Source organism: Hyaena hyaena, unplaced genomic scaffold (genome assembly GCF_003009895.1).
Source record: "Hyaena hyaena isolate Hyena2069 unplaced genomic scaffold, ASM300989v1 scaffold_1662, whole genome shotgun sequence".
Taxonomy (NCBI): Eukaryota; Metazoa; Chordata; class Mammalia; order Carnivora; family Hyaenidae; genus Hyaena; species Hyaena hyaena.
In genome coordinates this window covers 1-14,035 of record NW_024082299.1, presented here as the reverse complement: position 1 = coordinate 14,035, position 14,035 = coordinate 1, and the positions used below count along the sequence as shown (strand labels likewise).

At 41.9% G+C, this 14,035-nt stretch overlaps 1 protein-coding gene across 1 annotated transcript; it reads left to right on the top strand.

The window, feature by feature from the left end:
- Nucleotides 1-1,084: 1,084 nt before the first annotated feature.
- On the top strand, nucleotides 1,085-2,035 carry LOC120226365 (olfactory receptor 56-like). Its single transcript, XM_039224560.1, has one exon. The coding sequence runs from the start codon at nucleotides 1,085-1,087 to the stop codon at nucleotides 2,033-2,035; it is 951 nt and encodes a 316-aa protein (XP_039080491.1).
- Nucleotides 2,036-14,035: the final 12,000 nt, after the last annotated feature.

The window sequence follows — 14,035 nt, the reverse complement described above, 5'->3', positions numbered from 1 at the left end:
CTCGCTTTTTTGGGCATGTAAACTCCCCGTACTGGGGTCGCAGCCAAAGTTGGTTGCGCTCTTTAACCCAGGCCAGTCCCAGTCTCCAAATCCCAGCCCGCGAGCAGTGCTGAAAATGCCTTAGACACAACTTCCCAGGCAATCCCCTTGGGGCAGTTCTAGGCCTCCTGCGTAGCTCTGGGGTTGGAGCCAGAATTGCTGTTTCCTTCTCTGGGCCGGGCTGGGGAGCATGGGCGGGGGCTTGCCTGCCGGGTGCTCGGAGCCTGATGGAGTGAGGAAAACCAGGTCCCTCTGTGTCTCATCACTTGAAACACGAACTCACAGGCAAATCTCCCAGTTTTTAGCTCTTTGCCTTTCCTCTAGAATTCCAGCCTGCCAAAGCACGGACGTCCGGTGTCCACGTGCGGCTCTTCCAGGGGCCCAAATCAGCTGGGAGGACAATGGCGGCAGGCGTGCCGCTACTCTAGAAGTGCAGCCAGCCAGGAGCAAGCACAAAGAAGCAGTCTGTGAGCTCAGCCCCTCTTGGACCAGTTGGTGCGAGGGGACCTGGCCTGCAGGTATTTGGCGCGCAAGGTGTTTCTATGCCCCAAGCAGAGGTTTTTCCCCCGAGCGGAGGTTTTTCTGTTTCGAACTTTCTCTTTTTCCCCTCTCACTCCCCGCAGAGGGGGATCGCCTCCGATCCTGGAGTCTCCGATCCTGGCCCGATTTTATCTTCCCCAGTTCGCACTCATGTTAGAAGGCTTTCTCAGTGGATTCTGCGTCCTTTTTCTCCCAATCTCTCAGGTTTCATAAGGTTTCCAATGGCTTCAGATCTTTTCCATGTGAGGTATGGGCGCGAGTGCAAATACGGAGCTCCTTACTTCTCCGCCATCTTGTCCCTCCTCCTATTTATTTATTTTTAATTTTATTTATTTATTTATTTATTTATTTATTTATTTATTTATTTATTTATTTTTAAACCCAGTAACATTTAAAGAAGCTGACATATTGGGCAAAGTTTAGATGTCTCAGTATTGTGACACTAAACATACACCTCCTGCTTCCAGATCCCAAGCCTTTGTCTGGCACATCCTTCTGCAGAACAATGGCCTGGGAGGCAAACCAGACTCTCATCTCCCACTTCATTCTCCTGGGCCTTTTCACCCACTTGCCACTGCACTTCTTCCTCTTTTCCATCATCATGGTCATGTTCTTGGTGGCCCTCTCTGGCAATGGGCTCATGATCCTCCTCACCAATGTTGACTCTCGCCTACACAGCCCCATGTACTTCTTCCTCAGCTGGCTGTCACTCATGGACCTCATGCTCATCTCCACCATTGTGCCACGGATGGCCACTGACTTTCTTCTGGGCCGTGGCACCATCTCCTTCACAGGCTGTGGACTCCAGATCCTCTTCTTCCTCACCCTCCTGGGGGATGAGTGCTTCCTATTGGCTTTCATGGCCTATGATCGCTATGTGGCCATCAGCAACCCACTGAGGTACTCAGTGGTCATGAGCCGTCGTGTCTGCTGGCTCATGGTGGCAGGGTCCTGGCTCTTTGGCCTGGTGGATGGACTGATCCAGGCCATCTTCACCCTGCGCTTCCCCTACTGTGGTTCCCAAGAGATTGACCATTTCTTCTGCGAGGTTCCTGCCATACTGAAGCTGGCCTGTGCTGACACTTCCCTCTATGAGACCATGATCTATGTCTGTTGCATCCTAATGCTGCTCCTGCCCTTCTCTGTCATTTCTGCTTCCTACCTGCGTATCCTGGTGACTGTGCTCCATATGCGTTCTGCTGAAGGTCGGCAGAAGGCCTTTGCTACCTGCTCCTCTCATATGGCAGTGGTCTCCCTCTTCTACGGGGCAGCCATGATCACCTACATGCGACCCCAGGCCTACCACTCCTCCAAGCAGGACAAAGTGGTCTCGGCCTTCTACACCTTGATCACCCCTATGCTCAATCCACTAATCTACAGCCTGAGGAACAAAGAAGTGACTGGGGCTCTCAGGAAACTCCTGGTGAGGTTTCACTGTCGTGGGGAGCAGGGCTAGGTTAACACCAGCACCTGTAGATGTGGGTTCTGGGGTCTGGGAACTTGGATTAGCCTCTGTAGTTTGATTGGAAGAGAAACAAATGTGTTGTACTGAAAATAAAAGTCATTCCCTTATGAGAGTTGACCAGATGAATACATCAATTCATTTCATCATGTCCATACTGAGTGTGGATAGTGTGAAAGGAAGCCTGGGCTAATGTGGTTACAAAGTAGAAGACACAAAGCCTATATCTCGGAGTCATCAGGTAACAGGTTTCAGCTGTTTTCCTCATCAGGAATTGCCAACAGCTGAGGAAAACGTTGATCAATGTTCTTCTCTTTGGATGGCTGCCTGAATCCCATGACTGGTCAATGTAGGATATAAAGACTTGGTCTCTCTTGCCTTAGTTTGACTCTGAAAGGCCACCCCAGCTCCAGAGCTCCCTGTAAGAGCTGAAGCAACACAGGCTACTTCTCCCTGTATCCAATTTTACTTTCTTTTTTTAAAATTTTATTTATTTATTTATTTCTAGGAGAGAGAGAGAGACAGCATGAGCAGGGGAGGGTCAGAGAGAGAGGGAGTCACAGACTGAAACAGGCTCCAGGCTCTGAGCTGGCAGTCAGCACAGAGCCCGACGCGGGGCTCGAACCCACGAACCGCGAGATCATGACCTAAGCGAAAGTCGGACGCTTAACCGACTAAGCCACCCAGGCGCCCCCCAATTTTACTTTCTTAAAGTAAAATGTAAGTCCTTTCCCCCAGTATTAATTCAATCCTTACAGCACTCTCCAATAAACCTTCTGCACGCAAAATCTGTCTCTGTCTGATTCCAGGAAACCTAAACTGTGGCATATGGAGATGAAGGAGTGATGGTAAGTTAAAGTCAAATCTGCTAAATATGTTCATGTACATGCAGGCAAAATACAATGTGAATACTGAGAAGGCTTTGTTGCATGTCTTTCCCAAAGATATCCAAGACAAGTTTAATGCAGGGGTTGCAAACACAAATGCCCACAGGTCCATGCAGGGCTTGTCAATGAAGAGAGCCATCTGATGGGGATAGGTGTGGAAGGGACATGCGCTCCTCAATTAAAGCCACTTGGCTGCTCTGTTTCACACAGAATATTTGAGCTTTGAGTGGGAAAAAGATAAAGTGAAAGTTGGATAGAAGCTGGAGGTACACTCATGGATGGGCTTTATAGTTGTCCCAGAAGACAGAACTAAGCAGTGGACAGGACAAAGAAGAAAGGAGGAAGATATGCAGAGCAGAATGCCTGACAGTAAAAGAAGGGCTCTGATATGTGCCCAAAATTTCCATGAGGTCCACTAAGATTACTCTCAGATTCCTATCTCTGTCCTGAACTCAAAGATAGTCTGAGGAAACTTCTTAGAGTTATGTGCCCCAATAGAATTTTCTGCTCCCGTGAGTTTTACTGTGTCCTATATTTCAACCCTGACCCAGTAGAAAGTACTGAAAAGTGAAAAGAACTGAGAAGAAGGGCATCTCATGGTCGAAGGAATGTTGTTCTTGAGCTCTCCTGTATCTGTATACAGGATACGGGTAAAAATGTGGTAAGTTCTTTAACAGGAAGAAACATGGGAAGAGTTAGATGGGACCTAGAGGACTTTTCTATTATCTTTGCTTTACCTATATTTCCACTCAAGAAAACAACTAACAAAATAATAAGATAAAATTTTGGTCAAATCACTCATTCTCAGCATTTGGTTTAAATAGAAAGAACTGGGGGCGCCTGGGTAGCTTAGTCGGTTAAGCGTCCGGCTTTCGCTTGGGTCATGATCTTGCGGTTCGTGGGTTCGAGCCCCGCGTCGGCCTGTGTGCTGACTGCCAGCTCAGATCCTGGAGCCTGTTTCAGTCTGTGACTCCCTCTCTCTCTGACCCTCCCCTGCTCACGCTGTCTCTCTCTCTCTCTCTCTCTCTCTCTCTCCTAGAAATAAATAAAAAATATTTAAAAAATTAAAAAAATAAAAAATAAATAGAAAGAACTGAAGTGTGATTATAATCAGAATAATCCTACATTTGAGAAAAGCAAATACTGTAGATATGACCTTAAAATATTTTTTTAAGTTTTAATTTTAATTATGCTTGGTTGACATAGTGTTATATTAGCTTCAGGCATACAATATAGTGCTTCAACATTTCCATACATCATTCTGTGTTCATCATAACAAGTGCACTTCTTAATACCCATCACTTATTTAACCTGTCCGCCCCACCTCTTCTCTGGTAACCATCAGTTTGTTCTCTGTCATTAAGAGTCTGGTTCTCTCTCTCTCTCTCTGTCTCTCTCTCTCTGTCTCTCTCTTATTTTTCCCCCTGTCTCATTTGTTTTATTTCTTAAATTCCACACATGAGTGAAACATACAGTATTGTCTTTCTCCAATTATTTCACTTAGCATTATGCTGTCTAGCTCCGTCCATGTCATTGCAAATGTAAAGATTTCATTCCTTTTTTAAAAAATGTTTTATTTATTTCTGAGAGAGAGAGAGAGAGAGAGAGTGTGAGCAGGGGAGGGGAGTAGGGTCAGAGAGAGAGGGAGACACAGAATCTGAAACAGGCTTCAGGCTCTGAGCTGGCTGTCAGCACAGAGCCTGACACAGTGCTCAAACCCACAAACTGTGAGCTCATGACCTGAACCAAAGTCGGATGCTTAACCGACTGAGCCACTCAGGCACCCCAGATTTCATTCGTTTTTAAGGATGAATAATATTCTATTGCATATTTTTTATGCATTTCACAGTCGATGGACATAGGCTGTTTCTCTCTCTTGGATATTCTAAATAATGCTACTATAAACATAGAGGTAGATGTATCTCTTTGAAGTAGCATTCTTGTATTCCTTGGTTAAATACCTAGTAGTGTAATTGTTGGATCATAAGGTAGTTCTATTTTTAACTTTTTCAGGAACCTCCTTAATGTTTTCCAGAGTGGCTGCACCAAGTTGCATTCCCACCAACAGCAGAGGAGGGTTCTCCTTTCTCCGCATCCTCACCAACATATGTTGGTTCTTCTGTTGTTGCCTTTAGCCACTAGTGTGACAGGTGTGAGATGATATCTCATTGCAGTTTTAATTTACATTTCCCTGATGATGAGAGATGTTGAGCATCTTTTCAAGTGTCTGCTGGCCATATGGATATCTTCTTTGGAGAAATGTCTATTTATTTTTTCTGCCCATTTTTTTTTTTTTTACAAATAGTTTATTGTCAAATTAGTTTCTACATAACACTCAGTGCTCATCCCCAAAGTGCCCTCCTCCATGCCCATCCCCCCCTCCCCCCCACATCCATCAGTCCTCAGTTTTTGTCAGCATTCAAGAGTCTCTCATGGTTTGCCTCTCTCCCTTTCCCCCACCATTTCCGCCCTTCTTCTCCCCCTTGTTCCTCCGTCAAGTTCCTCCTAATCCTCCTATACGTGCAAACATATGGTATTTGTCCTTCTCTGCCTGACTTATTTTTAATTGAATTATGTTTTTTGGGTGTTTGGTTGTACTAGCTTTTACATGTATTTTTGATAGTAGCCCTTGATCAGATATGTCACTTGCAAATATTATCTCCCATTCTATAGGTTGCTTTTTAGTTTTGTTGATTGTTTCCTTTGCTATTGGGATGAAGTCCCAATAATATATTTTTGCTTTCCACCCCCCTTGACTCAGGAGACATATTTAGAAAGAAGTTGTTGTGGTCAATGTCAAAGAGGTTACTGCCTGTGTTCTTCTCTATGATTTTGATGGTTTCCTGTCTCACATTTAGGTCTTAATCTATTTGAATTTATTTTTGTGTATGGTATAAGAAAGTGGTCCACTTTCATTCTTACACGTGGTTGTCCAGTTTCCCCAAAACTATTAGTTGAAAATATTGTTTTTTTTATCCCATTTGATATTCTTTCCTGCCTTGTCAAAGATGAATTGATCGTAGAATTGTGGGTTCATTTCTGGTTTTTTTATTCTATTCTCTTGATCTACATACCTATTTTGTTACAGTTCCATGCTGTTTTCATTATTACAGCTTTATAATATAACTTGAAATCTGGAATCATGATACCTCCACCTTTGCTTTTCATTTCAAGCTTGATTTGGCTATGTGAAGACTTTTGTAATTCCATACAAATTTTAGAACTGTCTGTGAAAGATGGTGTTGGTATTTTGATAGCGATTGCCTTAAATGTGTAGATGGCTTTGGGTAGTATAAATATTTTAACAATATTTGTCCTTCCAATCCATGAGCATAGAATGTTGTTCCATTTCTTTGTGACTTCTTCAATTTCCTTCATAAGTTTTCTATAGTTTTCATCATACAGATCTCTTGTATCCTTGGTTAGGTTTATTCCTAGGTATTTTATGGTTTTTTTGTGCAATTGTGAATGGGATCAGCTTCTTGATTTCTCTTTCTGTTGCTTCATTGTTGGTGTATAAAAATGCAACCGATTTCTGTACGTTGATTTTGTACCCTGCAACTTTGCTGAATTCTTGGATCAGTTCTAGTAGGCCTCTGGTGGAGTCTGTCGGGTTTTCTATGTAGAGTATCATGTCGAAGATGACACAGTTTTATGAAACCAATATTACACTATATGTTAACTAACTAGAATTTAAATAAAAAGTTAAAAAATTTAAAGATTTACCATAGGAGGGATAAACTCCAGACTGGAGCTAGTTGAAGAGCAAACTGATTTAAACCATACAAAGATCCCACTAAAAAGGAGAATTAGGAGTCAATATCCTCGATGAACCTGGATGCAGAAATTCTCAAAAAGATACTAGCAAATAGAATTCAACAGTACATTAAAAGAATTATTCACTATGATCAAATGGGATTTATTCCTGGGCTGCAGGGGTGGTTCAGTATTTGCAACTCAATCAACACGATATAGCACATTAATAAAAGAAAAGATAAGAACCATATGATCCTGTCAATAGATGTAGAAAGACCATTTGACAAAATACAGTATCATTCTTGATAAAAATCATCAATAAAGTAGGGATAGATGGAATATATCTCAATATCATAAAGGCCATTATGAAAGACCCACAGGTAATATCATCCTCATGGGGAAACCTGAGAGCCTTTCCCCTATAGTCAGGAACAATAGAAGCATGCTCATTCTCACCATTACTATTTAACATAGTACTGGAAGTCTTAGGCTCAGTAATCAGACAACAAAGAGAAATAACAAGCATACAAACTGGCAAGGAAGAAGTAAAACTTTCACTATTTTCAGATGACATGATACTCCATGTAGAAAACCCAAAGGACTCTGTCAAAAAACTGTTAGAACTGATACATGAATTCAGGAAAGTCACAGGATATAAAATCAACATGCAGAAGTCAGTTGCATTTCTGTAAACCAATAATGAAACAATATAAAAAGAAATTAAGGGATCAATCACATTTGCAATTTTACTAAAAACAATAAGATACTTAGGAGTAAACCTAAGTAAAGATGTAAAGGATTTGTCCTCTGAAAACTATAGAAGATTTATGAAAGGTAGCGAAAAGGACACAAAGAAATGGAAAAACATTTCATGCTATAGAGTAGAAGAACAAACATTGTTAAAATGTCTATATCACCCAAAATAGTTATCATATTTAATACAATCCATATCAAAACACCATGAGCATTCTTCACAGAGCTTGATCAAATAACCTTAAAAGACCCTGAATAGCCAAATCAATCCTGAAAAAAAAAAAAAAAGGAAAACCGGAGGTATCATGATTCCATATTTCCAGTTATATTACAAAGCTTTAGTCATCAAGACAGTATGGTACTGGCACAAAAACATACCCATTGATCAAGGAAACAGAATAGAAAACTCAGAAATGGATCCACAACTATGTGGTCAACTCATCTTTGATAAGGCAGGAAAGAATATCCAACGGAAAAAAGACAATTCTTTAGCAACTGGTGTTAGGAAACTGGACAATGACATGCAGAAGAAAGAAACTGACCACTTTCTAATGCCATTCACAAAAGTAAATTTAAAAAATGGATTAAAGACCTAAATGTGAGACAGGAAATCATCAAAATCCTAGAGGAGAGTACAGGCAGTATCGTCTTTGACATCTAACATAGCAACTTATTTTTTTTTAACAGTTTATTGTCAAGTTGGTTTCCATATAACACCCAGTGCTCATCCCCACAAGTGTTCTCCTCCATGCCCTTCTCCCCCCACACACACCCATCAGTCCTCAGTTTGTTCTCAGCATTCAAGAGTCTCTCATGGTTTGCCTCTCTCCCGCTCCCCCACTGTTTCCCCCTTTTTCTCCCCCACAGTCCTCCGTTAAGTTCCTCCTAATCCTCCTATACGTGCAATCATATGGTATCTGTCCTCCTCTACCTGACTTGTTTCACTTAGCATAACACCCTCAAGGTCCATTCATGTTGCTACACATGGCCAGATTTCATTCTTTCTCATTGCCATGGAGTATTCCATCGTATAGATAAACCACATCTTCTTGATCCATTCATCCGTGGATGGACATTTAGGCCCTTTCCATGTGTTGGCTATTGTTGAGAGTGCTGCTATGAACATTGGGGTACATGTGCACCTATGCATCAGCACTCCTATATCCCTTGGGCAAATTCCTAGCAGTGTTATTGCTGGGTCATAGGGGAGTTCTATTGTTAGTTTCCTGAGGAACCTCCACACTGTTTTCCAGAGGGGCTGTACCAGTTTACATTCCCACCAACAGTGCAGGAGGGTGCCCGTTTCTCCACATCCTCGCCAGCATCTGGAGTTCTCTGATTTGCTCATTTTAGCCACTCTGACTGGCATGAGATGGTATCTCAGTATGGTTTTGATTTTTATTACCCTGATGAGGATAGATGCTGAGCATTGGTTCATGTGTGTGTTGGCCATCTGGATGTCCTCTTTGGAGAATTGTCTGTTCATATCTTCTGCCCATTTCTTCACTGGGCTGTTTGTTTTTCGGGTGTGGAGTTTGTTGAGTTCCTTATAGATTTTGGATATTAACCCTTTATCTGATATGTCATTTGCAACTATCTTTTCCCATTCCGTTGGTTGCCTATTAGTTTTGTGGATTGTTTCCTTTGCCGGGCAGAAGCTTTTAATCTTGATGAGGTTCCATTTTTGTTCTTGATTCCCTTGTTTTTGGGGATGTGTCAAGTAAGAAGTTGCTGTGATGGAGGTCAAGGAGGTTGTTTCCTGCTTTCTCCTCTCAGGTTTTGATGTTTTCCTGTCTCACGTTCAGGTCCTTTATCCCTTTTGAGTTTATTTTGGTGTATGGTGTGAGAAAATGATCTATTTTCATTCTTCTGCATGTTGCTGTCCAAGCAACTTCTTTCTAGATATGTCTCCTGAGGCCAAGGAAATAAAAGCAAAAATAAACTATTGGGACTTCATCAAGATAAAAAAGCTTCTGCAAATTGAAGGAAATAGTCAATAAACTAAAATGCAGCCTTCAGGGGCGCCTGGGTGGCTCAGTTGCTTAAGCCTCCCACTTTGGTTCCGGTCATGATTTCCTGGTTATTGAGTTCAAGCCTCACTTTGAGCTCTGTGCTGACTGCTCAGAGTCTGGAGCTTCTTCAGAGTCTGGAGCTTCTTCAGACTCTGTGTTTCCTTCTCTCTCTGCCCCTTCCCTACTCATGCTGTTTCTGTCTCTCTCTTAAAATAAGTTTAAAACATTAAAAAAATATTAAAGCAGGCTTCAGAATGGGAGAGGTTTGCAAATGACATATTTGATAAAGGGTTAGTTTTATAAAGTTCTATACAGAACTTATCCAAAACAAACAGCCTCATTAATAAATGGGCAAAAGATGTGAATAGACACTTTTCCAAAGAAGACATCCAAATGGTTAACAGACACATGAAGAGGTGCTCAACATCATTCATCATCAGGGAAGTGACAAGCAAAACTATGATGAGATACCACCTCACGCCTGTCAGAATGTCTAAAATTAACAACACAAGAAACAACAGGTGTTGGCAAGGATGCAAAGAATAGGGAACACTTTTGCAGTGTTGGCAGTAATGCAAACCGGTGCAGCCACTCTGGAGAACAATACGGAGGTTCCTCAAAAAACTAAAAATAGGGTCACCTGGGTGGCTCAGTCGTTTGAGCGTCTGACTATGGCTCAGGTCATGATCTCACAGTTTGTGAGTTCAAGCCCCACGTCGGGCTCTGTGCTGACAGCTTAGAGCTTGGAGCCTCCTTCAGTTTCTGTGTCTCCCCCTCTCTCTGCCCCTCCCATGCTCATGCTGTGTTTCTCTGTCTCTCAATGATAAATAAAAATGTTAAAAAAGTTTTTAAAAACCCTAAAAATAGAACTATCCTATAATCCACCAATTGCACTGTTAGGTATTTACCTAAAGGATACAAAAATACAGATTTGAAGGAGTAGATGCACACCAATGTATATAGCAGCATTTTTAACACTAACCAAACTATGGAGATAGTTTGTGTCCATCGACTGATGAATGGATAAAGCAGATGTGGTGTGTGTATATAATGTGTGTGTGTGTGTGTGTATAATGTGAAATTATATATATTTCATCAAAAAATGAAATCTTGCAGTTTGCACTGTCATGGAGACACAGAATTTAAAACAGGCTCCAGGCTACCAGTTGTCATCACAGAGACGTTTGGGGGCTCGAACTCACAAACTGTGAGATCATGTCTTGAGCCGAAGTCGGACATTTAACAGACTGAGCTACCTAGGTGCCCCCTAACTTTCTGTGTTTTAAGCACATGTAAAGCAAAATCCCCCCAAAATAACAACTTTTAGCATAATCAGGAAAGATGAAAATGCTGATTTAGGAGAAGGGGAGATGCAGCAGAGTAAGTGGAAACTAGGCTTGCATTGTTCAATGAACACAATTAAATAACTATCAAATTATCCTTAATACCCCATAAATCAACCTGAAGGTTGACTGAACAAACTTCCCAACTAAAGGGAGAGAAGAATCCATTCTGAAGAAGGTAGGACGTGTAGAGATGTGGTTTTGGGGAGAAATGGATTATAGGTGTTTTGGAAGGGAGGGATCTGTGGTCACAGGATGGTGGGGGGAGAGAGAGAGAGAGACGGAAAGAGAGAAGCAATCAGGGGAATGCATAAGGAGAACACTTCCCCGAAGCCATTGGCTTGGAAAATGAGAGGAGTTAAATATGTGAATTCTTGAAACCAGCAGGGCTTAAAGTATGGGGTTTTAAAGGTCAATGGACTTGGTTAGGATAGAGCCTTGAGAGCATTGCACTGCTCCTGGAGAGAAGAGAGGCAAACAACATCAGGGCAGATAGCATAGAAAAAGTGTCTGAAGAATGCCTGGGCACACAGGGGGAGATTATTTTCTTTTTTCAGAGCATGTCTCTGAAAGGCAGCATTCATGAAGATGCCTCTCCAGGAACAAAGGAGCTGGTCAGCACCATTTTCCTCACCCACCACTCAGCATAGACACACATGTGGGAGGCAGTGCACGGACAACACTGGCTGCATAATTTGCTTGCACCAAATCCCAACAACTTGTGCTCCAATGGGACCGCCCTTCTCAGTCATGCATACCTTAGTCCCAGTGTAACAGGCTCTTCACCCAGAAGACCACCACAAACCTATGCTCACACCACATCTCCTGACAAGAGAGTTTGGTAGGGCGTCAGTTCTGGTGGCAGTACTGACAGGTCTCATTTCATAACCAGACAAGAGCATACATGCTTAAAAGTCACCACAGTCAGGGCGGGGACAAAACACTGCCCACAGCAGGCAAAGAGAGCATCTGCAGATGACTGGCCACAAGGATAGAGTTGCTAAAACACAAGATCAGAGCCCATGCAGCACACACTGGAAGAACTCCCTGAAGCACCAGGCCCTAGACAAATATATGAATTTTTTCAGGAGCAGGAGACATAATTGGCTTTTGTAACACAGAGAAAAAGGCAGAGACTTAGAAAAAAATGCCAAGTCACAGGAATTTATCCCAACCGAAAGAACACGATAAGGCCACAGCCAAAGATCTAAGCAAAACAGATATAAGTAGCATGCCTGATGGAAAATTTGAAGCAACGATCATAAGTATACTCACTGGGCTTGAGAAAAAGATAGAAGACATCAGTGAGACCCTTACCACAGAGATAAAAGAGATAAAAAAGTGTCAATAAGAGATGAAAAATGCAATAAAAGTGATTGGAAACAGGATTGAGGCAATGAAAAGCAGTCTGGAAGAAGCAGAAGAATGAATTAGTGACCTGAAAGACAAAATAATGGAAAGTAATGATGCTGAATAAAAGAAAGAATTATGCAACATAAATACAGACTTAGGGAACTTAGTGACTCCATCAAACACAACAATATTTGTATTATAGGAATCCCAGAAGAAGGAGAGAAAAAGGGGTAGAATATTTATATTTGAATAAATAATAGTTGAAAACTTCCATGACCTGGGGATGGAAACAGAAATGCAGATCCAGGAGACACAGAACTCCCATCAAAATCAACAAAAGCAGGCCAACACCAAGATATATTGTATCTAAATTTGCAAAATATAGTGATACAGAAAAAATCTTAAAAGCAGCAGGACAAAGAAATCCTGAACTTACAAGGGAAAACCCGTAAGTATAGCTGAAGATTTCTCAATATAAACTTGATAAGCCAGAAAGGAATGGCATTATATATTCAAAGTCCTGAACAGGAAAATCTGCAGTCAAGAATATCCAGCAAGGTTATCATTCAGAATAGAGGAGAAATAAAGAATTTCCCAGACAAACAAAAACTAAAGGAGTTGGTGACTACTAAACCAGGCTGAAATAATTACTATGGAGGACTCTTTGAATTCGAGGAGAGAACAAAAGTGACAGTGACAAGAAAAGATCAGAGGAAATCTCCAGAAACAAAGACAAAACCAGTAAAAAGTGGCAATAAATACATATCTACCAACTATTACAGTTTAAGTGGACTAAATGTTCCAATCAAAAGTCACGGGGTGTCAGAATGGATTTTATTTTATTTATTTTATTATTTTTAATAGTTTATTGTCAAGTTGGTTTCCATAACACCCAGTGCTCATCTCCACAAGTGCCCTCCTCCATGCCCATCATCCCCCTTCCCCTCCCCCCCACACCCATCAGTCCTTAGTTTGTTCTCAGCATTCAAGAGTCTCTCATGGTTTGCCTCCCTCTCTCTCCCCCACTATTTTTCCCATTCTTCTCACCCATGGTCCTCCATTAAGTTCCTCCTAATCCTCCTATAGGTGAAAACATATGATAACTGTCCTTCTCTGCCTGACTTATTTCGCTCAGCATAACACACTCAAGGTCCATCTATGTTGCTACACATGGCGAGATTTCATTCTTTCTCATTGCCATGTAGTCAGAATGGATTTTTAAAAAGACCAATGACTTATATATAAGTCAGGCAGAGAAGGACAGCTACCATATATTTGCACATATAGGAGGATTAGGAAGAATTTAACGGAGGACCGTTGGGGAGAAGAAGGGGGGAAAAGGGGGAAGAGGGAGGGAGGCAAACCATGAGAGACTCCTGAATGTTGAGAACAAACTGAAGACTGATGGGTATGGGGCAGAAGGGGGGGGTGATGGGCATGGAGGAGGGCACTTGTGGGGATGAGCTCTGGGTGTTGTATGGAAACCAGCATGACAATAAACTATTTAAAAAAAAAACAGCAAGGTGCTAGTGATACTCAATACTAATTTATGATATTTTAAAAATTAGAATAAACTGCATCTGTTCATGGAAAAAAAAAGACCAATGAATCCAGTACCTACAGGAGACTCATTTAGACCTGAAGACACATTCAGATAAAAAGTGAGGAGATGGAGAGGAGAGAGGGCAAGATGGCGGAGAAGTAAGGAGCTCCGTACTTGCACTCGCGCCCATACATCACACAGAAAAGATCTGAAGCCATTGGAAACCTTACAAAACCTGAGAGATTGGGAGAAGAAAGATGCAGAATCCACTGAGAGAGCCTTCTAACGTGAGTGCGAACCGGGGAAGATAAAATCGGGCCGGGATCGGAGACTCCAGGGTGGGAGGC